At 46.0% G+C, this 25,219-nt stretch overlaps 1 protein-coding gene across 1 annotated transcript in view; it reads left to right on the top strand.

The window, feature by feature from the left end:
• The window catches only part of TNNI3K (TNNI3 interacting kinase), a 391,224-nt gene extending 367,972 nt beyond the window's left edge, over positions 1–23,252 (top strand). The window contains exons 24-25 of the mRNA XM_077450470.1: positions 7,334–7,413; positions 21,013–23,252. Coding sequence (XP_077306596.1) covers positions 7,334–7,413; positions 21,013–21,089 — 157 coding nt within the window. The 3' untranslated portion in view covers positions 21,090–23,252. The remainder of the gene's footprint in view (positions 1–7,333; positions 7,414–21,012) is intronic.
• The last annotated feature ends 1,967 nt before the right edge of the window (positions 23,253–25,219 follow it).

Raw genomic sequence — 25,219 nt, 5'->3', positions numbered from 1 at the left:
ACTTGGTGGAGAAACCCTTGTTGGCAAGCACAGAGGTAAGATGTTTCTTGTAGTGGGTTACCAGGTTTGCACACATCTCCTCTTTTTTTTTATTTACTTTATATCTTTATTAAATTCTTTTCAAATTTTACAACACACTCATAACCTCTTAGCCCTTGTACACACGGTCAGACATTCTGACAACCAAATCCGTTGGATTTTGTCCGATGGATTTTGTCCAATTGATTTTGTCCGAAACTGTTGCATACACACGGTCGGACAAAGTTGTCGGAAAATCCGATCGTTCAGAACGTGATGACGTAATTTCGTTATGACGGGACTACGTTCAGGCTAGTAGCCAAGAGCTTTGGTCTAGGAATTTGATCTGAGCATGCGTGGCACTTTGTCCGATCGGAATTCTCTACACACAATCGGACAAAGTCGGATCGGATCATGTTGTCGGAAAATTTTATAGCCCAGCTGGAAAACTTGGTCCGTCGGATACTCCGACGGAAACAGTCCGATGGAACCCACACATGGTCGGATTATCCGATAAAACGGTCCTATCGGACATTGTCCATCAGAATATCCGACCGTGTGTACAAGGGCTTACAATTAAAGTTATACAAAAGAAGGTCTAAGTCAGTCTATTCCCCCCCCCCTACATGAAAACTCGCTTAATATAGGATTTTCTTTACCCCTTGCACACACCTACTCTGCCACTCTCTCAAACCATTTCTCCATACTTCCAATAACACTCACACCCGCCACTCCATTCATCACACAACAGTTTTTTATCCTTATTCCCACCATCACACCTTTCCCTTCACTTATTTATACCTCCCATTTTTTATACCACATCTTCCATATTTTCTCAAATTTTTTAAGAGCTTCTTGCTTAATATATGACGTCCTCTCCTTAAGTATCACAGTTTCCATGCTCTGTACTCAGTCCTTACTAGAAGGAGGGGTAGGGGACTGCCATCTCTGGGCAATAAGCTTCCTTGCCTGAAAGAGGCATCTCAGGATTGCTAATTGGATATTATTCGGTCTACCTTCTCCCTCTATCCAGGATGCAAAGAGTAGGGTCCATATCGATATGCACTTTAAACACCTGGGCAATAAGATCCAATACCTCCCTCCAATATCAATAAAGTTTTGGACATCTCCAGAACATATGGATAAGGTTTCCCCCTGACCTGCCACATCTAGGGCAGGAATCATCCTTTCTTCAGCTGAACCGAAAAAGCTTTTGTGGCGTATAATAGGCCCTATAGAGTAAAAATAGATGTGACATCTTCTGAGGTGGGGACAATGATACCCATGGGGCCAGTTCCAAGATCCTTACCCATTGTAGTTCCGATATAGCTCTCACGTCCTTTTCTCATTTCGTCCTGCACACATCTCAGGAGGGATTTTTGTCCACTCTTTTACAGATCTTCTCTAAATCCTTAAGGTTTCTTGGCTGTCGCTTGGCAACTTGAAGTTTCAGCTCCCTCCATAAATTTTCGATAGGATTAAGGTCTGGAGACTGGCTAGGCCACTCCATGATCTTAATGTGCTTCTTCTCAAGCCACTCCTTTGTTGCCTTGGTGGTATGTTTTGGGTTATTGTCATGTGGGAAAACCGATCCACGACCCATCTTCAGTGTTCTGGCTGAGGGGAAAAAGGTTCTCATCCAAGATTTTGCAATACATGGCCCCGTCCATTGGCCCCTTAATGCAGCAAAGTCAGCTTGTATCTTTAGCAGAGAAACAGCCCCAAAGCATAGTGTTTCCACCTCCGTGCTTCACTGTACGGATGGTGTTCCTAGGGTCATAGTCAGCATTTTTCTTCCTCCAAACACTGCAAGTCGAGTTAAGAGCTCAATTTTGGTTTCATCTGACCACAGCACTTTCTCTGAATCATTTAGATGTTCATTGGCAAACTTCAGACAGGCCTGTACATGTGCCTTCTTGAGGAGGGGGATCTTGGGGGCGCTGCAGGATTTTTGTATTGTGTCACCAATGGTTTGTTTGGTGACTGTGGTCTCAACTGCCTTGAGATCATTCACAAGCTCCTCCTATGTAGTTCTGGGCTGATCCCTCACTTTCTCATGATCATCCTTACCCCATGACGTGAAATCTTGCATGGAGCTTCAGACCGAGGGTGAGTCATGGTTATTTTGCATTTTTTCTATTTGCGAAAAATCTCTCCAACAGTTGTCTCCTTCTTACCAAGCTGCTTGCTGCCTTGTGCAGGTCTACAATCTTGTCCCTGATATCTTTTGACAGCTCTTTGGTCTTGCCAATGATGGTGAGGTTTGAATGGAAGAAAGAGATTCTGTGGACAGGATTCTTTTATACACATAACGAGTTCTCATTATGACCTTTTTAAATTAACAGAACTAATCTGTGTACCACATGACCACATACTGTAGCCAGTCTGCGGGAGCCAGAATTATTGTTGGTTGGTAGGGGATCAAATACTTATATTACTTACTGAACTGCAACCCAATTTACAACATTTGTATCATGTGTTTTTTCTGGATTTTTGGTTGATTCTCTCTCTATCATTTAAAATAGACCCATGATAAAAATTATAGACCCTTCATTTCTTTGTAAGTGGGTAAACTAGATATTTTCCCTACTGTATATATGTGCTCCTACTCTGGAGGCTCTCAAAATGTATAGAGTTAGGACAGGTGCCTTTTCATGCCCTCTGCAGCTTACGCATGTATTTGTGAATGTGTGCAAACTAAACTCCTGTTATTAACGCAAATTGTTATACAGGACAATTTAGTTTGTTACGGTCTGACTGGTAAGTTGAGCTGGGAATTTTTCTTTGTTTTTGTTTGAAATGCCTCTCCCTTCCATGTGCTCCCTGCTGCTAAGGCCAGTTATAGGTTGGGGCAGTGGCCGTTTGTTTGTACAGGGTGTTTATAAAGACCCTGTCATCACCTTCTACCTTGACAGAAGCTCTGAAACATGAGTTTTGGATCACAAGAGTCCCAGGCCACCTGCAACACTTCCTGTGCCTACTTCATCACTGGTTTCTGCATCAAGTACAAAAATCTCCTAAGATTAGCTGTGAGAGCCACTGAAGAACCAACTCCACCCTCCACTTTCTTTTAGCTGTATACAGAGGGCTTCATGAAAAGTTTTAATCAGAGATAGAAAGTATGAAAGCAAACAGCATCTGCTGCACGTTTTCATTAGAAGACCTGCAATTCTCTTTAAACTTTGGCGTAAGTTTACTAAAGGCAAATAGGCTGTGCTCTTTGCAAAGTGCAGTTGCACTCTGCAAGTGCATTTGCTCCAGAGCTTAGTAAATGAGGTAAAGCTGTACTTTGCAAAGAGTACCCATTCATGTGCAAGGAAAATTAAAAAGACAGCATTTTTTCTTGCACATAGTTGGATGGTAGAAGTCAGCAGAGCTTCTACTCATTTACTAAGCTCTGGAGCAACTGCACTTTCAGATTACCACTGCACTTTGCAAAGTGCACAGTCTATTTGCCTTTAATAAATCAACCTCTTTGTGTCATGGGTTCACCCTGTATTTAAGGTTCATTTATTAAACATTTTTAGCAATTAGTAAAAAAAACATACAGTTCAAAAATGGATAAATGTTAAATTAAAAATGTGACCCCTTCAGCTAAGAGCAGAGACCCAGACACCCAGAGGGTTGAATGCAGGTGCCGCGGCCTAGACAGCGCGGAGGGCCTCCAGCGGATGCGTGAGTGGATCCACCTTTGCCAGCTCCCTGTTGGCCGAGTGACTGTCGGGGGTCATTAGTACAGACCTCGCCGAATCCCAGCATTGCAAGATGTGCAATCGGACACCTTTCTCTGGTGCAGATTCTGCAGGAGCTTGTCCTGGGACCTTCTATTCCCTTGAGCCTGGTATCATCAGGATTGGTGAGCAGGCATAAATGCACCCCCTATACACCCCTGAAAAACACTGCATGCAGACACCTTTATTACACCTCTTTGCAATAAATATTCAACCAGGAGACACTTTGCACATGCTATTTTCAGCTGCTGGACTCCATTGTACAGGAATCTCTCTGGGCCCTTGTTAAGCTAGCTGAAGTCACTGAACATCTACATCACAAGGACTTCTTCACTCTTCCCTCTCCCACCCACACACACCTAAAGGACTTTGTGTACAATATCTGTATGCAGTAAGGGGAACTCAGAGGTCAAGTGTTAACTTTCTGGTAACTTTATTGTTCTGTAATTGTGTCACAGAGTGTATTAGGCTCGTGGCATTAGGAGTTGAAGGGAGCAAGCTGACATAGAAGTTCATTCTCTTACCTTTTATACCTTGGGTCATAGGTTCTTTCAGAGTCTACTGGTTACTACTGTCTGATGTATTGTAACTTTATTTGCATTCCATACTTTTTTTTTTATGTGCCAAGAGAAAGAGTTTAATACTATAAGAACATTTGCCTAAGCCATTCCTGTTTTATCTGCTTTAAGAACTTTAAGCCCTTGTACACACGGTCGGAGATTCCGACGGAATGTGTCCTATCGGACCGTTTTGTCAGATATTCCGACTGTGTGTGGTCTCCATCGGACTGTTTCCGTCGGAATATCCGACGGACCACCTTTTCCAACTTGCCGGTAAAATTTTCCGACAAAATGCTCCGATCGGACATACTCCGATCATGTGTAGCCTACTCCGACGGACAAAGTGCCACGCATGCTCAGATCAAATTCCTAGACCAAAGCTATTGGCTACTAGCCTGAACGTAGTCCCATCGTAACGAAATAACGTCATCACTTTATGTACAATCGGATTTTCCGACAACTTTGTCCGACCGTGTGTATGCAGCAGTTTCGGACAAAATCCGTCGGACAAAATCCAACGGATTTGGTTGTCAGAATGTCCGACCGTGTGTACAAGGGCTAAGTCAAATGCTTGGTTGCGTGGCTGCAGTCTGGTGTCTGTGTAATTGCATTGTCATTTTGAAATATGTCTGAACTCATAGTGTCAAAGGTGTCTGGAGGCTTACAAGGTTAGGGCAACCTTTGGGGTCAGTCATCTTCCAGCGGCCCTCACGGGGTGGTGCCACAACTATAAACTCACTTAAAAATTCAGATTTTTGAGGGAGAATTTAGAAAAAAAGTGTTTACTCTTAGAGAACACATGCAGCCGAAGAAAAATTGATAGTGTCTCTTTACTGGACTTTTATCAGTGTTATCGTCCCAAAGAAAAATCTCCAACTCTTCACAATTAGACTATATTCATGTCATCAGTTTTGGCAGCACCTATATTTTTGAGCACAGAAGGGCAAAATTGGAACCAAAATATTTGATGAGCATCTTGACAATTTATTGAGAATTGCTACTCCATCCATCCAACCAGATATCAGGGCATTAGTTTATCAAAAACAGCATCAGATATCACACTAGTTTTATGTTCCCGCTATAATAAAAAAATATATAATAATACAAAAAATGAAGTTTATTTCATTACATTATCTATATCAGTGATCGTTAACTTGTGATCTGCCTGACTTTTTCTGCTCAGCAGCTATCCTTATTGTTAGCAGGGCCATCTTTAAGGCAGGGCAAAAGGGGAAGTTACTCTGGGCCCTGTCATTGTTGTGGGGCCCAGCTGCCTCATACTTGCCAACTGTCCCAGTTTAAATTCCCTCATCCCTTGAGGTTTTAGTCCTGTGCTGTGTCTTGATATCTCAGTGGGAAGTTCTGTTACTAATGCCGCCCAGCTCTGCACGACTGTTGTGCACAGATAACTCACCTGCAGACCCTGTGTTTACATGAATAGAGGCGGTATTCATGTGTATATCATGCCCCCCTGAGGTCATATCCACCATCACCTATACTGAATGCTGCCCACTGGGGAGATAAAGGGGCGTGCTTGAAAGTCCTGCCTACAACTGTGGTCTTTAAGGCTACAATCAGCCTGTTCTGCAAAGGCAAGCTAATTGGTGGGGGGGGGGGGGGGGGAACGGGTAGCGTGGGGTGTGCAGAGGTAGGCAGAGAAGGTTTGGGATGCACAGGTGAGCAAAGAGGGGATTTGTAAAGGTAAGGAAGGTGGGTACAAAGATGAGCAGAAGAGGCAGGTAGAGTTAAAGGGGAGGGGGATTGAAGTGGAGAGGATGGGGGAGGTTTGGGGTGCAGAGGTTAGCATGGGTTTTAGGATGCAAAGGTGTAATGACAGGCTGGATAAAGACATAGGTCACGAGTAGGGCAGCCTATTAATTTCAATGGGCTGCTGTATGCGCTGCAAATGTAGAAGACAGTCCCAAACCCTTTTTCAAAATCACACGGTGCCAAGACACATGCCAGCAAATTCCTGAGGGTGTCATTACCAATTATTGGAACTGCTGTGCATCTTCTAAGGTGAAGCACATTTCTGTGGTGTCAGGAAAGTGATTTTGCATGCGTTCCCGACACACAAATGTGAATGCAGGCTAAATGTCTCAGTTACATTGGTGGTCAATGTAAATCTTCTCATTACATTGGGGCTTGGTGTAAAATCCTTTCATTCACACTAGTGGCCAGTGTGAATGTCGCCCTTACATTAGTGGTCAGTGTAAACCCACATTACATTGATGGCCAGTGTTGAAACTCCTCTTTATATTGGTAGTCAGTAAAAATAAAATAAAAAATCAACATTGCCACTGATTACCCCCCCCCCCCCTCCCTCCAGCACTGCAACTGATCCCAGGAGTCCTAGGATCCCTAGGAGTTTTCTGTCTATTAATGCGTCCCCTCACCTCCACAGAGGAGATGGTGTGCTGTAACCTCTAGCAACCAATCAGTAAGCAGTAATGATGTGCAGTAACCTTTAGCAACCAGTGAGCAGTGTTGATCTACAGTAATCTCTAGCAACCAATCAACAAGCAGAAATCATGTGCTGTAACCTCTAGCAACTAATCAGTGAGCCGTAATGTGTGCTATAACCTCTACCAACCAGTGAGCGGTAATGATACACTGTAACCTCTGGCAACCAATCGCACTCGCTGCCTGTTCTGATTCAGTAAACAGATTTTGAGTCTAAATGCTATTTATTGTATGTCTCAGAGCAGGTGGAGAGCAAAACTGCATTTAGGGGGGCCGGCCCCCAAGAAATTGTTTGCCCAGGGTCCAATCAATATTAAAGACGGCCCTGATTGTTAGTGTAATTAATGTGTGACCCAAGACCATTCCTCTTCTCCCAATGTGAACCTGGAAGGTCAAAAGATTGGAAACCCTTGCTTTAAGACAACATATTGCCACATATGTTTTAGGTAGCCATGCTCATTGTTCAGATTAGGCAATATCAGTAGTTCTGTTACCTTAAAAAGCTACTTCCATATAGGCTGCCAACACAACACAAATGTTTTTTCTGCTGTTATTTTTAAGCTCAGAAGCCTCTTCCGGACGTGGTTTGACCTTAGAAGAGATGAAGAAAAGTTTTCAGTACCCACCAATAGACAAGAACGGTAAGTACAGATGTACTTGTAACAGTAATAATGTAATCACAATATTTTTCTGCATGGAGATGGACTTAGAAAAGCCTGAACATTTATTTTAAGACCAGAACAGCATGTTATTTCACTTGAAAGCTTGGACCGCTACTCTTAAGATAAACAGATTAGGCAGCCATCTGGAAGATTCTATGTTCAAAGTTATAAGAAAAATAATAAATCAGAAAGAATGAAAAAAGTAAAAGAATAAAAATATGACAAACAATTCTACAGAAGAATTACAGAAAAAAAAATTCCGACCTTGCCAATAATCTCTAAAATATCTTCGATAAAGGAAACTGAAGAAACCCAATCAAAATTAATTCTTTGCTAATCTAGCCACAGTTACAGCGACACAATCAGTTTTAAAGATTATATTTTTTGTTGAAGATTTCCATGATGCATATAGAAAAACAGAAATTAACCACTTTCAGACCGGACCATTTTGCTGGTAAATGACCAGAGGTCTTTTTACAATTTGGCACTGCGCTGCTTTAACTGGTAATTGCGCGGTCATGCAATGTTGTACCCAAACAAAATTTGCGTCCTTTTCTTCCCACAAATAGAGCTTTCTTTTGATGGTATTTGATTGCCTCTGCGATTTTTATTTTTTGCGATATAAACGTAAAAAGACCGCAAATTTTGAAAAAAAATGATATTTTCTACTTTTTGTTATTAGAAAAATCCAATAAACTCAATTTTAGTCATACATTTAGGCCAAAATGTATTCAGCCACATGTCTTTGGTAAAAAAAAAGTCAATAATTGTATATTTATTGGTTTGCGCAAAAGTTGTCACATCTACAAACTAAGGTACGTTTTCTGGAATTTACGCAGCTTTTAGTTTACGACTGCCTATCTCATTTCTTGAGGTGCTAAAATGGCAGGGCAGTACAAAACCCCCCCAAATGACCCCATTTTGGAAAGTAGACACCCTAAGGAAATTGATAAGTGGCATGTTGAGCCCATTGAATATTTTATTTTTTTGCCTCAAGCGATTGAATAATGACAAAAAATAATTTTTTTTTTTTTTTTTTACACAAAGTTGTCACTAAATGATATATTGCTCACACATGCTATGGGCATATGTGAAATGACATCCCAAAATAAATTCTGCTGCTTCTCCTGAGTACGGGGATACCACATATGTGGGACTTTTTGGGAGCCTAGCCGCGTACGGGGCCCCGAAAACCAAGCACCGCCTTCAGGCTTTCTAAGGGCGTAAATGTTTGATTTCACTTCTCACTACCTATTACAGTTTTGAAGGCCATAAAATGCCAAGATGGCACAAAACCCCCACAAATGACCCCATTTTAGAAAGTAGACACCCCAAGCTATTTGCTGAGAGGCATTTTGAGTCCATGGAATATTTTATATTTTGCCACAAGTTGCGGGAAAATTACAAACTTAAATTTTTTTTTATTTTTTTTTCACAAAGTTGTCACTAAATGATATATTGCTCACACATGCTATGGGCATATGTGAAATGACACCCCAAAATAAATTCTGCTGCTTCTCCTGAGTATGGGGATACCACATATGTGGGACTTTTTGGGAGCCTAGCCGCGTACGGGGCCCCGAAAACCAAGAACCGCCTTCAGGTTTTCTAAGGGCGTAAATATTTGACTTCACTCCTCACTACCTATTACAGTTTTGAAGGCCATAAAATGCCAAGATGGCACAAAACCCCCACAAATGACCCCATTTTAGAAAGTAGACACCCCAAGCTATTTGCTGAGAGGCATGTTGAGTCCATGGAATATTTTATATTTTGCCCCAAGTTGCGGGAAAATTACAAACTTTTTTTTTTTTTTTTTTTTTTCACAAAGTTGTCACTAAATGATATATTGCTCACGCATGCCATGGGCATATGTGAAATGACACCCCAAAATAAATTCTGCTGCTTCTCCTGAGTACGGGGATACCACATATGTGGGACTTTTTGGGAGCCTAGCCGCGTACGGGGCCCCGAAAACCAAGCACTGCCTTCAGGATTTCTAAGGGCGTTACAGTTTTGAAAGCCATAAAATGCCAAGATGGCACAAACCCCCCCCCAAATGACCCCATTTTGGAAAGTAGACACCCCTAAATTTAGGGGTACACTAGTGAGACTAGGTAATAAATGGCGGGTGCCCTGAAACTATAAAAAAAAAATAACTAACCAACCAGCGTCACCTGTAACAGTTATATGGTGATCACTGGTGAAAGGGTTAACTAGGGGGCAATCAGGGGGCTTTATGCGGTAGTATATGGGGGTCCCTGGCGCTATAAAAAGCTGCGGCGAACCTAAATACCTACCTGCCTAACTAGCGTCACCTGTGACACTAATACAGCGATCAGAAAAACGATCGCTTATTAGGCTGGGTTCACACTGGAGCGATGTGGGAACGCCACGAATGCGCGGCGGGTTCCCGCATCGCATGCCTCCCGGCGGCAGTTCACACTGCCCTATGCGAACTGCTGGGAGTGTCAGTGAAATGTTAATGACACCCCCAGATCAGTTCGCATATCGCAGTGCGATCTGCAAACTCGGATCGCATGGTGTGAACACCCATGCGATCCGATTCTGCTGCGGACCAAAAAAAGGGTCCCGTGCGAGTTTGCGGCGGGTGCGGCGGGTGCGACACGAATTCAGCCATACTATCTGTATGGCTGAACTCGAATCGCACAGAGATCGGATGTGATTTGCACTGCAGTGCGGTGCGAATCACATCCGTTCTCATAAACCGCTGCAATGTGAACCCAGCCTTAGTGACACTGGCGACGGGGGGTGATCACGGGGTTAAACCTTTATTGGGGGGGTTAGGGGGGTACCTTAGAACTAAAGGGGGCTAACCCTAACTGCCCTAACAGTTATTACAGTCACAAATGACACCCGCCGGGTGATCAGGGGGTTAAACCTTTATTAGGTAATAAATGGCGGGTGCCCTGAAACTATAAAAAAATAACTAACCAACCAGCGTCACCTGTAACAGTTATATGGTGATCACTGGTGAAAGGGTTAACTAGGGGGAAATCAGGGGGCTTTATGCGGTAGTATATGGGGGTCCCTGGCGCTATAAAAAGCTGCGGCGAACCTAAATACCTACCTGCCTAACTAGCGTCACCTGTGACACTAATACAGCGATCAGAAAAATGATCGCTTATTAGGCTGGGTTCACACTGGAGCGATGCGGGAACGCCACGAATCCGTGGTGGGTTCCCGCATCGCATGCCTCCCGGCGGCAGTTCACACTGCCCTATGCGAACTGCTGGGAGTGTCAGTGAAATGTTAATGACACCCCCAGATCAGTTCGCATATCGCAGTGCGATGTGAACCCAGCCTTAGTGACACTGGCGACGGGGGGTGATTACGGGGTTAAACCTTTATTGGGGGGGTTAGGGGGGCACATTAGAACTAAAGGGGGCTAACCCTAACTGCCCTAACAGTTATTACAGTCACAAATGACACCAATGCAAAAAAAAAAAAAAAAAAGCAATTGGTGTCACTGTGACTGGGGGGGCAGGGGTAATTGGGGGGTGATCGGGGGGTAAAGGGGGGGTGTGAGTGTGCCTGGCATGTTCTACTGTGTAGTGTAGTGCTTGTGCAACTCACCGATGCTCTCTCCTCGGTGCCGGAACGAAAAATACCTACACGGAGGAGAGAATACATCACTTCCTCTCCTGTGTTTACATTACAGGAGAGGAAGTGATGTCACCGGACATTTTCATTCGTCGGGAGCGATCGCGAGGGGGTGGCCATGAATGAATGGCCGTCCCCTCGTCCGGGATCGCTCCCGAACGAATACCGACCGCCGCAGGGCCCCCGACCCGCGGGCAGGCAAGGACGTACATGTAAGCCCTTATGCCTGCCCGTGCCATTCTGTCGACGTACATCGTCGTGCGGCGGTCGGCAAGTGGTTAAAAAGGAAAAAAAAAAAAGTATATATATATATATAAGTTCACAGAATGAGGGTAGGTCATTGCCAATTCCTAAACCATGCATGAGAATGTAATCAACATAGAGATGAACTTTACATTAACAAAAATATTACAAAATGTTGCCGTAAGGCCGCGTACACACGCGGGGACTGTTCGCCCAACTTTGTCCGTCAAACAGTTTCAGCAAACAGTCCGCTCAAAATTAGCATGGACGGACATGGCCACACACGACGAACGAACAGTTTGCTGAAACCGTGCGCGATGACGTGAACGGCACGTACGACGGGACGAAAAATACGACGTCCTATACACTGCATTATAACTTTCGGCGTGTAAATCCTTTCTGAGCATGCGCGGAACTTAGTTTGACGAACAAGCCTACACACGAGGGGACTGTTCGCTGAAACAAAGTTTCAGCGGACAGTTTCAGCGAACAGTCCGCTGAACAAGGTTTTTCGGAATTTCTGAAAGCCCACACACGAGCGGACTGTCCGCCGAAACACTGTTCAGCGGACAAAGTTGGGCGAACAGTCCCCGCGTGTGTACGCGGCCTTAGTTTGTTAACTGTGGCAATGGTGGAACAATCGTAATGCCTTAAGCCGCGTACACACGGGCGGACTGTCTGGCCAACTTAGTCCGCCGAAACACATTTCAGCGGACAGTCCGCTCGTGTGTGGGCTTCAGCGGACTTTTTCAGCGTGCAGTCTGGCGGACTAAGTATTTCGGAATTTCCATAATACTGTCCGTCGGACTCGCATTTCGGCGGACAATCCGCCCGTGTGTATGCCAGTCCGCCGTACTTTTGAAATGAGCGGACTTTTCCCGCCCAGAGAAAAGTCCGCTCATTTCGAGCGGGTATGCAGGTAGGCGGGGCCCGCGAAGGAGACGTCGCTGGCCCCGCCGCCTGGTATGGACTTAAAGGGGAACCCCAACGCCGAAAAAAATCGGCGTGGGGGTCCCCCCCAAGTCCACAACAGACCCTTGTCCGAGCACGCTACCCGGCCGGCCAGGAAAGGGGCGCGAGCACCCCCCTCCTAAACCGTACCAGGCCGCGTGCCCTAAACATGGGGGGGTGCCTTGGGGAAGGGGGGGCCGCGCGGCCCCCCCACCCCAAAGCACCTTGTCTCCATGTTGATGAGGACAAGGGCCTCTTCCCGACAACCCTGGCCGTTGGTTGTCGGGGTCTGCGGGCGGGGGGCTTATCGGAATCCGGGAGCCCCCTTTAATAAGGGGGCCCCCAGATACCGGCCCCCCACCCTATGTGAATGAGTATGGGGTATCCCCCCCTTCCCCAAGGCACCCCCCCTTCCCCAAGGCACCCCCCCATGTTGAGGGCACGCGGCCTGGTACGGTTTAGGAGGGGGGGCGCTCACTCGCCCCCCTTTCCTGGCCGGCCGGGTAGCGTGCTCGGACAAGGGTCTGTTGTGGACTTGGGGGGGACCCCCACGCCGATTTTTTTCGGCGTTGGGGTTCCCCTTTAAGTCCATACCAGGCGGCGGGGTCAGCGACGTCTCCTTCGCGGGCCGCGCCTACCTGGAGACCCGCTCGAAATGACCGGACTTTCCTCCACGTGTGTGGGCGAGTCCGTTCATTTCAAAAGTAGGGCGGATAGTATGGCGGACTTAGTACGCCGTATTAGTCCGCTCAAAAAGTGGTGTGTGTGTGGTCAAGTCCGTTCATTCGAAAGTACGACGGACTGTCCGTCGGATTGTCTGACGGACTAAGTTGGCCAGACAGTCCGCCCGTGTGTACGCGGCTTTAGCCTCAGAATCTGCTGATGAAAATGAGAATGGAAAAAAATATGGAAATAGGAATATAATGCCGCGTACACACGAGCGGACTGTATGGCGTACTTAGTCCGTCGAAACACATTTCAGCGGACAATCCGCTCGTGTGTGGGCTTCAGCGGACTTTTTCAGCGTGCAGTCTGGCTTACTAAGTATTTTGGTTTTATCGAAATTCTGTCCGTCGTACTTTGGTTTCAGCGGACAGTACAGTCGTCAGTATGCTAGTTCGACGGACTAAGAATGGCGCATGCCCAGAAAGGATTTACACGGCGGAAGGGTGCTTTGCTGTGTCTTGGACTTCCTATTTCTAGTCCCGTCGTACGTGCTGTACACGTCATCGCACAAGCTTTTGTCGGACTGTTTGTGCATCCGTGTGTGGTCAAGTCCGTTCAGTGGAAAGTACGACGGACTGTCCGTCGGATTGTATGACGAACTAAGTATGCCATACAGTCCGCTCATGTGTACGCGGCATTAGAAAGGGTAGAACAAGAAGAGCGAAGAAGGGTGGGGTATGGAGGTGAGGGGTCATGTGGTATGATGTTAGTTGAGGCCATTGCTGTAATTTCAGGTGTGAGTATCAATTTTCAACAGAGCACTAAATTTGCTTGCTGTGGTGCTTCATGCCTATGGGCTTCCTCTTTTATTATATTGATTGCTCTATTCAGAGTTTTTTTTTTTTTACATATGTTCAGGCATGTCCAGATCTCCATTCTAGCTTTGGGGTTGTTTGAATGTTGATTTTCGACATCCAGAAAGCTATTGCTTACTCTTTTGTTGGTTCTTGGGTGCTAGAGATCAAATAATGGGAATCTAAGCAATGTTTAGGATTGTAATGCCGTGGACACACAACCGGACTTGACGGATTAGGTCCGACAGGCTTCCCGACAGACTTTCGGCAGAGTTCCAACAGACTTTCTGAATGAACGGACTTGGCCACACACAAGCACACCAAAGTCCAACGGATTCGAAACGTGATGACTAGAATAAGGAAGTTCATAGCCGGTAGCCAATAGCTGCCCTAGCGTCGGTTTTCATCCGCCGGACTAGCATACAGACAAACTGATTTTTCGACCGGACTTGAGTCCGTCGGAAAGATTTGAAACATACTTTATTTCTGGAGCCCATACACGATTGTAATATCCGATGGATTCATCCTGTCGGACCTAGTCCGTTGAAAAGTCCAGTCGTGTGTACGCGGCATAACCTGCACCAAGGTCACTAATTATAATTACAGTAGAAATAGATATACAATGCCTTGAAAAAGTATTCATAGCTCTTGAAATTTTCCACAATTTGTCATGTTACAACCAAAAATATAAATGTATTTTATTGGGATTTTATGTGATAGCCCTTGTACACACGGTCGGACATTCCGACAACCAAATCCGTCGGATTTTGTCCGAAACTGTTGCATACACACAGCCGGACAAAGTTGTCAGAAAATCCGATCGTACTTAACATGATGACGTTATTTCGTTAGGACGGGACTACGTTCAGGCTAGTAGCCAATAGCTTTGGTCTAGGAATTTGATCTGAGCATGCGTGGCACTTTGTCCAATAGGAATTCTCTACACATGATCGGACAAAGTCCGATCGGATCATGTTGTCGGAAAGTTTTATAGCCCAGCTGGAAAACTTGGTCCGTCGGATACTCCGACAGAAACAGTCCGATGGAGCCCACACACTGTCGGATTATCCGACAACACGGTCCTATCGGACATTGTCCATCGGAATGTCCGACCGTGTGTACAAGGGCATAGACCAGGGGTACTGAATTAAAGTTCACGGGGGTCCGGTCAGTAAAATTTTCTTCCCGCGGAGGTCAGAATGTCATATTGGTCATGACTCAGATCCTTCACATTACAGCCTCCCGTGCACGTCACAATTGTTTTCTATTGCCATTGTAGATACCTGGGTTTTTCTAGGGCAGAAAAACAGATCTCTGCACAAGTGTGGACAAGCCCTTACATCAGTGCCCTCAGTCCCCCCTTCACATCCCTCCCTTTTGCATCACAGTCCCCCATCAGAACCCCCCCAACCCATTACAGACTCTCTCATCACAGTGTGTCCTTTTAAAGACACCCCTATCACAGACCCCTCCATCACGGAACCCCCCACCTCATTACAGATCCTCCTCACCACAGACCCCCCTCCAGCACAGATCCTCACTCCATCACATATCTCCCCCCCCATCACAGATCCCCCTAATACAGACCCCACTCCATCACAGACCCCTTCTCCTTCACATACCCCCTCTCCATCACAGAACCCTTCATCACAGGACCCCACTACATCACAGGAACCCTCTCCATCACAGACCCCTTCTCCATCACAGGACCCCACTCCATCACAGACCCCTCCTCCATCACAGGACCCCTCCTCCATCACAGACCCCTTCTCCATCACAGACCCCTTCTCCATCACAGGACCCCCCTCCATCACAGGACCCCAGTCCATCAAAGGACCCCACTCCATCACAGGACCCCTCTCCATCACAGGACCCCTCTCCATCACAGACCCCTTCTCATCACAGACCCCTTCTCCATCACAGACCCCTTCTCCATCACAGGACCCCACTCCATCACAGACCCCCTCTCCATCACAGGACCCCTCTCCATCACAGGACCCCTCTCCATCACAGACCCCCTTCTCCATCACAGACCCCCTTCTCCATCACAGGACCCCTCTCCATCACAGGACCCCTCTCCATCACAGGACCCCTCTCCATCACAGACCCCTTCTCCATCACAGACCCCTCCTCCATCACAGACCCCTCCTCCATCACAGACCCCCTTCTCCATCACAGACCCCTTCTCCATCACAGACCCTCACTCCATCACAGACCCCTTCTCCATCATAGACCCCACTCCATCACAGGACCCCTTCTCCATCACAGTCCCCTTCCCCATCACAGACCCCTCTCCATCACAGATGCCTCTCCATCACAGACCCCTCTCTATCACAGGAACTCTCTCCATCACAGGACCCCACTCCATCACAGGACCCCTCTCCATCACAGGACCCCTCTCCGTCACAGACCCCTCTCCGTCACAGGACCCTTCTCCATCACAGACCCCTTCTCCATCACAGACCCCTTCTCCATCACAGACCCCTTCTCCATCACAGACCCCTCCTCCATCAGAGACCCTTCCTCCATCACAGACCCTTCCTCCATCACAGACCCCTTCTCCATCACAGACCGCTCTCCATCACAGACCCCTTGTTATGATCTTCAGATAGAGAGTCTGACTTAGTGGAAGGGGACCTCTCTTACGGCTCTGGTTCTGGTCTCACTGGAATGGGAACAGGGAGACTGGAGCGCAGCGGGGTAGGAGAGTCCAGCCAGGTGCGGCAGCAGATGCCAGGTAGATGAGGATCCTCTTGGAGCGGAGCTCTCTGTAGCAAGAAGGCAGCTGGGAGAAGACCACGGACTGTGGGATCAGGATGGCTGGATCTCAGGATGAGGAAGTAACAGACACAGGAACAAGCAGGAGCCAGCAGAGGAATCAGCTACAAGCAGAGGTTCGGCAACAAGAATCAGTCCAAGAAGGGTCAAACAAGCCGGGGTCAGAGCAGGAGAGATCAGCAAGGTCAGACGGAGCCGGGTCAGGTATCAGATAAGGTTCAAACAGAATAGCAGGTAACTTCGGGTACAAGCTGCAGACGAGACAGCACAGAACCCCTGCAGCTGTGCCTTTAAAAAGGGCCACTGGCGCCAATCGTGCTAACGCTCGCCCGTGCGTGCGTGTACCGCGCGCACATATGAACAACGTGCACCCTCGCGCGTCGGAAGACGCTCGTGCCCACGACGACCCGCGGTACGAGCACGCGTACACGCACGGAGAGCCGATCGCACGGAACGGGCGGATTCCTGACACCCCTTCTCCATCACAGACCCCTCCTTCATCACAGACCCCTCCTTCATCACAGACCCCTTCTCCATCACAGGACCCCTCTCCATCACAGGACCCCTCTCCATCACAGGACCCCACTCCATCACAGGACCCCTCTCCATCACAGGACCCCTCTCCATCACAGGACCCCACTCCATCACAGGACCCCACTCCATTACAGATTCCCTGATACAGACTCCCTCCATTACAGTCCTTCCTCAACATTACAGAGTCAGCCTGTCCCTTTCATCATTGCAGCATTCCCCCTATCTCCCCCTCCCCACACTGCCCTACCTTATACACACAAACCGGGAAGCACGCATGGCAGGTCCAGACAAAGGGCGGGACTTTTCAAGTTAAAGGGAGGTGATTGGTTGCTGGGACTGCCCCACTGCCTAGCAATCAATCAGCCACTTCGTAATGTGATAAGTCCCGCCCTTTGTCTGGACCTGCAGCGCTTCCAGGCTTGGGTGAATAAGGTAAGGCAGTGTGGGGAGGGGGAGAAGGGTGGAGTGATGCGATGATGAAAGGGAGAGACCTGCCACGCCTCCCATGTAAATCAAGGATTTTTGTGGCAGCGGCAGGCTGGCAATCTGGCAGAGGGGAGAAAACATGCAGGCAACTATTTGTGAGGCTGCGGGCCGGATATGGCTGCTACTGGGTCCGGATTCGGCCCGCGGTCCGCCATTTAGTGATGCCTGGCATAGACCAACACAAAGTGGCACATAATTGTGAAGTGGAAGGAAAATGATAAATGGTTTTCAACATTTTTTACAAATAAATATGTGAAAAGTGTGGGGTGCATTTGTATTCAGCCCCCCTGAGTCAATACTTTGTAGAACCGCCTTTCACTGCAATTACAGCTGCAAGTCTTTTTGGGGAAGTCTCTACCACCTTTGCACATCTAGAGAGTGCCATTTTTGCATTTTTGCCCATGCTTCTTTGCAAACTAGCTCAAGGTCTGTCAGATTGGATGAAGAGTGTCTGTGAACAGCAATTTTCAAGTCTTTCCTCAGATTTTCAATTGGATTTAGGTTTGGCTTGGCCATTCTAACACATGAATATGCTTTGATCTAAACCATTCCATTGTAGCTCTGGCTGTATGTTTAGGGTCGTTGCCCTGCTGGAAGGTGATCCTCAAGCAGTGACGGCTGGTGGGTTTTCGTTTGGGAGCGGAAAACCGATTCCCAAACCGCCCCCCCCCCCGCACGGCAGCTCAAACCCCCCCCCGCCGATGTCTGTTGGTCTTTCCACCAACACTTCTTACCCCAGCTAGACGTCCAAGGAGCAGCAGGGATTGGGCATCCGAGGCGCAGCGGTGGTAATCCATGCATGTGTTCTTCTCCTCATTGCTTCCACCTCATGTCCTCCTAGGGGTCCAATAGGAGCGCCTGTCCCTTCAGCCTATCGTGGGATGGGTATCAAACCCGATACCCCATTGGCCGGGAGGAGGATCAGCGTTGCAACAACAAATATTCATTCGCTGTTGTAACAGGCTCTACGATCAACTCAGTTGGAGGCTTGTTGATAGATTTAGATCTGCTTCTTCTCCTGCTAGGTATCTGTGATAATATCACACCGAGTACACACAAACAGCTGTTCATATTCTATGCATCATTCTACGCTAGAAAATCTATCCTACTTCATTGGAAGCAACCAGAACCTCTCACCGCTTCACAATGGAGAGCCATGGTCAAATCTATCCTACCACTATACAAACTCTCATATATGAGTCGGAAATGTCCCCAAAATTTGAGAAGGTATGGGGTAGCTGGACTAAGAGCTGAACACTGGAACCCATGGAGTCGAGGAGGGCAAGGGAGGGTGAATGAGCCTTGGGAGATTGTTTTGCCCCTCTTCATTGTGGTGTCATCTCCTGTCCACCCCCCCACTGCTAATCTCCTATCCCCTACGATCTCCTTCACTCCCCCTCAGCACAGGAAGATCAATACCATCTATTGTCAGACCTAGAAATTGATTGCAATAATAGGTGAATAACCGTATAACTATAATTAAATTTTGGGATGAGGTGCTGTATCTAGACTGGACCTCTTGCCACACAATTTCCACAAACATACCTTTTCAACAGATTACTGACGATATTATTTTATACTTTGTACTTATAGTACTATGACCTGGAATATTGATTGTACACTGTATTTTGTGTTAAAAGTATGTGTACTGTAATGTTAATTTGTATGCCATTTTTTTCCCTCTTAGAGACAAATAAAAATATATCTGTTAAAAAAAAAAAAAGGATTACCCTGTATTTGGTTTCATCCATCTTCCCATCAATTGTTACCAGCTTCCCTGTCCCTTCTGAAGAAAAGCATCCCAACAACATGATGCTGCCACCACCATGTTTCACGGTGCGGATGGTGTGCCACACATAGCATTTTGCTTTTAGGCCAAAAAGTTCAATTTTTGGTCTCATCTGAATAGAGTACCTTCTTCCATATGTTTTCTGCGTCCCCCACATGGCTTCTTGCAAACTGCAAACAGGACTTCTTATGGCTTTCTTTCAACAATGGCTTTCTTCTTGCCACTCTTCCATAAAGGCCAGATTTGTGGAGAGACGACTAATAGTTGTCCTGTGGACAGATTCTCACACCTGAGCTGTGAATCTCTGCAGCTCCTCCAGAGTTACCATGGGCTTCTTGGCTGTTTCTCTGATTAATGCTCTCCTTACCCGGCCTGTCAGTTTAGGAGGACGGCCATGTCTTGGTAGGTTTGCAATTGTGCCATACTCTTTCCATTTTCGGATGATGGATTGAACAGTGCACCATGAGATGTTTAAAGCTTTTTATAACCTAACCCTGCTTTAAACTTCTCCATAACTTTATCCCTGACCTGTCTGGTGTGTTTTCCGTGGCCTCCGTGATGCTGTTTGTTCACAAAGGTTCTCCAACAAACCTCTTCACAGAATGGCTGTATTTATACTGAGATTAAATTACACACAGGTGGACTCTATTTACTAATTAGGTGACGTCAGAAGGCAGTTGGTTCCACTAGATTTTAGTTGGGGGTATCAGAGTAAAGGGGGCTGAATACAAATGCACACCACACTTTTCAGATGTTTACTTACTAAAAAAATTTCATTTATAATTTTCCTTCTACTACACAATTATGTGCCACTTTGTGTTGGTCTGTCACATAAAATCACAATAAAATATATTTACATTTTTGCTTGTAAAATGAAAAAATGTGGAAAATTTCAACATGTATGAATACTTTTTCAAGGCACTGTATGTCTATTCTTAAAGTGAATTTTGGAATTTAGTGAATAGCCTTAACTCCTTTAGTGAAGTCACTCTACAAGTTCTAACCTTAGCCTTACATTATTACATATTATTACAATACTATACATTATTAAATTATTATTCATTAGTGGGATAAATCAGTCATAGAGGAGACTAATGGGCTTCTTATATCTCTCAAAGACTTCCATGGCCAGATTTCCAGCTAAAGTATATGGATTTGCATTTCGTAAAAATCCTTCTAGCTTGATTTTATTCAAGGGAGTGTATGCACACATATGCACGTATTTGCGTGTATGCGCATAAAAATACTGATTTGCAGATTTTTCTTTTTTTTTTTTTCAATGCAAAATTATGTTCCTGTGTGTACAAGCTCATTAAAACCAATGAGCTGCATTTAAAAAATGCCCGAATGCCTAAAAATTAAGCATTTTTTTGGTGCATTTGTGCAGGAAGGGGAATATTGTTCCTGCCAGGTATATCCGAACACTTGTGTGCTGACATGTCCCCAATAGAGAATTATATAAAAAGCCAGTGTGTGTGTGTGTGTGTGTGTGTGAGAAAGGGGGGGGGGGTCACCCTGTGAAATACCACTTCTGTAGTAGACTGACCCGTCAGTATTAGGTTTATTGTTGTCTGCCAGAACACACAGCTGTCTATTTTTACATAAACCTGCATGGAGGACATTGCATTTATTTTACTTCTTTTCATTTGACAGGTTACGTGTCTGATCCCATGAGCACTATGCGATTTCATAGTTGCTGCAGGAGCAGCAGTTTCGAAGACAGTAACTGACAGATGGAGCCGTTACAGGCGGTGGCGAGATCCCAGTAAAAGGGCAAACACAGCGCCACCTGACAGCCCAGGGGGAAGTGTTTACACACAAAGATTCTCTCTTCTTTTATTTATGTCAGATAATTCATTTTTATGTTCTTGTTTTGTTCTTTTTTATTACATGAGAGAGACTGTGAGACTTTATCAATTTTCACCTGGCAGATAAAAAAAAAAAAAAGATGAAGCTTTAACTAACAGTTATCATATCAATTGATTCCACCTGAGTTTTGTTTTACTCCCTGTTTGTGTTTTGCAATATTTTATGTTGTCAGATCAAAGTATAATTTAGAGGATCTTGAGAACGTGTCTGTCCACTTATGGTAGATTGTATCTGTTCATTAGGATGAGCTCAGGCGCAGGGCAATCTTAATGCATGTGAGAAAATTGGGGAAATTACTGCACTAAACCAATGTGAGTGAAGCTGCTAACACTAAACAAACTAAAGAAAGTCCAAAACATATATGAACACAAAATGGTGCACTAAAATGGCTCATAGAACAATGTGACAGTAATACATTGAAAGTATTTAAATGTAAACATGTGATATATAAACACAATAATTATGTAATGTACAAAAATGTACAAAAAAAATTCAAATGGAGATAAAGTCCAAAAAGTAAAAAGCCAAATAGGAACACCAATGTAGTGAACTTCCCTAGGTGAGTGTCCACCAAGTAGCTGACTCAGAATCTTCTGTAAGGATAATACTGATATGGTGAGATGAAATAAGACTGGTCATGGAGCTGTCCAAATGGAAAATTCAGAGAGATGAAAAATATATACTCTTACCAGATTAGGTGGACCCACTTTCCAGCGACAGTGGGTCAGTCAAGCTTGTATTGTCCGAAAGCCTGGGAATCAGATGCTGCGCCAACTAGGATAAGGCTGGAACCCAGAAGGGAAGCGATCCAAACATGGTAACGAGGATGGATTAATGGAATACATGTTGGCCGGAAACATAAACACATGATACACACACACACACACACACACACACACACACACACACACACACACACAGACAGCTATAGTACCTGCTGGAGGGTTATGTGAAAATTCAGTATATTTTTTTTCACTTCACACTTGGGGAGTGTCTTTCTCTGCATGTATTGTGTTTTACCGGAGTGAAAATTCAGTTAACTAGCAGAGACGGATGGATGACTGCACTCTACCATAAATGGGTCCAAAAACGTTATGGTAAAAATCCATCATAAAAACCTGATCACAGCTTCACAAGCTCAAACATTAACGCGTTTCAAGCTAAAGAATGCCTAATCATAATCTGGTTAGAGTTCGGTCATCCATCCTTCTCTACTAGTGCCTCATCTGCAAACTGGAACAACACCTTCATCAGGGAGGTTACAGGGGCAAGTGAAAGCAGACCAGCAGGGCCATCTTAATAGCATCATGGGCCCCTGGGCAAAAGTATTACACTGGGGCCCCTACTAGCCTGCCCCAATTTATGGACCTGTTCTGTAAATTATAAATAGTCGATAGATTTAATCACGTTTCTTAGAACTTTCAATAAAATTGATTTTAAAATAATAAGAAACACATTATAATTTTGTTCTCTCCTCTCTTACTTCCTTACATCTCCTTGTAGCTGCAATAACGAGCATTTTTTTTTTAGGCCAGTGCTTCTTATCCTTTTTTCAACCTACTTTTTATGCTTATCAGGAGTCTTTCATATGTGTGGTTGTAGACATTAAAGCCATGCAGTTGCATTGTGGTTTTACTGCTCCCTTTTTAGGCACTTGACCTCCGTCATGACCAGGGTATTTGCTGCTACCCTGTTTCCCCAAAAATAAGACCTAGCGTGATTGTCGGTGATGGCTGCAATATAAGCCCTACCCCCCAAATAAGCCCTAGTTAAAGTCCTTGTAGGTCTTATTTTCAGGGTAGGGCTTATTTTCGGGGAAATGGGGTAGGGCTTATTTGGGGGGTAAGGCTTATATTGCAGCCATCACCGACAATCATGCTAGGTCTTATTTTTGGGGAAACAGGGTATTTTATTTTATTTTTTTAAGATTTATCCAGTATATTTTCTTTACTCCAACATTGTAGTACATATCAGCAAGCTTTACCCCTACCCCCTCTTCTTTCCCCTCCCCAGTAGAATGTTGTACTCTCTCTCTCTCTATATATATATATACACACACACACACACACACACACACACACACACACACACACACACACACACACAGTGGGGCAAAAAAGTATTTAGTCAGCCACCAATTGTGCAGGTTCTCCCACTTAAAAAGATGATAGAGGCCTTTAATTGTCACCATAGGTATACCTCAACTATGAGAGATAAAATGTGGAAACAAATCCAGACAATCACATTGTCTGATTTTTTAAAGAATTTATTTTCAAATTATGGTGGAAAATAAGTATTTAGCAATAGCAAAAGTTCATCTCAATACTTTGTTAAATATCCTTTGTTGGCAATGACAGAGGTCAAACGTTTTCTGTAAGTCTTCACAAGGTTGTCACACACTGTTGCTGGTATGTTGGTCCATTCCTCCATGCAGATCTCCTCTAGAGCAGTGATGTTCTGGGGCTGTCACTGGGCAACACAGACTTTCAACTCCCTCCAAAGATTTTCTATGGGGTTGAGATCTGGAGACTGGCTAGGCCACTCTAGGAACTTGAAATGCTTCTTACGAATCGTTGGGATCGTTGTCATGCTAAAAGACCCAACCACGTTTCATCTTCAATGCCCTTGCTGATGGGAGGAGGTTTGCACTCAAAATCTTACGATACATGGCCCCATTCATTCTTTCTTGTACACGGATCAGTCGTCAGTGGCATAACTAGTACCTTCAGGGCCCCCGATGCAAGTAACCATAAAGGGCCCCCCCGAACCCCAGCCAGGACCCTTCCCTCCGAGTCCGGCGGTGGAACTCCAGGGCGTGGTCACAGGTATGACCTTTGTGAGCCCTGTAGTTCCACCACTGGTATCAGTAGTTTTTTTTATTTTTATTTTTAGGTGCCCCATTGGAGGACTGTCCCTAGTCAGGATGGGGTCCCCGTCCCCAGAAGAGACGAGGTCCTTTTCTCCAGAGCAGATGAAGTTACTGCCCCCAGGTGAGAAGGGGTCCCTGTCCTTAGGGGAGGTGGGGGTCCCTGTCCCCACATGAGAAGGGGTCCCTGTCCCCAGGGGGAGATGGAGGGGGTATGTAATGTGTGTGGGGGATGGGGTCCTCTCACTCACCATGACCAAGCTGCAGGCCGCGCACTCAACCATGTTGGCCTGCGCTCCATCCAGTGTGCTGGACGGGCGATCAGCATATCTCCCAGAAAGACCTTTCATCATCTGTGTATGACGGGGGAGGAGGGGGGCTGGCAGACAAGTCTGCAGTGTCCTCCGGGGGGCTCTCATAGGGCTGCACTGCATCTGTGTGCTTAAAGTTTGTTTACCCGGGAGAAGTATGCAGTGCAGTGTGGGCCGGACTCAGGGGGGGGGCGGGGGGAGAACAGACATCGGACTGAGCGGCAATGCATGGAGCAGGAGAGGGGTACTCTGAGGAGCCGGCCGAGGACACAGGTCATGCGGGGAATGCACAACTAAAGAGCAGCCAGTGCGATAGTCGAGCATGGAGCTCTGCTAGTCACTCTCCACCTCCAGCCACCCGTGTGCATGGTGCACTGGTACCCCTAGCTGCCTATGCTGATGCCGGCCATATGTAGAGGGGGCTGCATGGGCCCCCTGCATCACAGGGCCCAGTTGTGGTCGCAACTGCTGCACCCCCTATAGTTACACCCCTGTCTTTTTCTTGCAAAATAAAGTATACATTTTCAATCAAAAAAAAAATAGTGGAGTTTGGAGTGACTGTTTGAGGTTGTGGACAGGTTTCTTTTAGGCCGGGGTCACACCGCTGCGATGCGGGAATGCCGCGAATCCGCGGCGTTTTCCCGCATCGCATTACTCCCGCCGGCAGTTCACACTGCCCTATGCGGACGGCTGGGAGTGTCAATGATATGTTAATGACACCCCCAGATCCGTCCGCATATCGCAGTGCGATCTGCCGACTCGCACAGGAATCGGATCGCATGGTGTGAACCCCCATGCGATCCGTTTCTGTTGC

Source organism: Lithobates pipiens, unplaced genomic scaffold, assembly GCF_037356315.1.
Source record: "Lithobates pipiens isolate NorthernLeopardFrog02 unplaced genomic scaffold, aLitPip1_a1.2 Scaffold_23, whole genome shotgun sequence".
NCBI lineage: Eukaryota > Metazoa > Chordata > Amphibia > Anura > Ranidae > Lithobates > Lithobates pipiens.
This window is presented reverse-complemented; position numbering and strand designations above follow the sequence as displayed.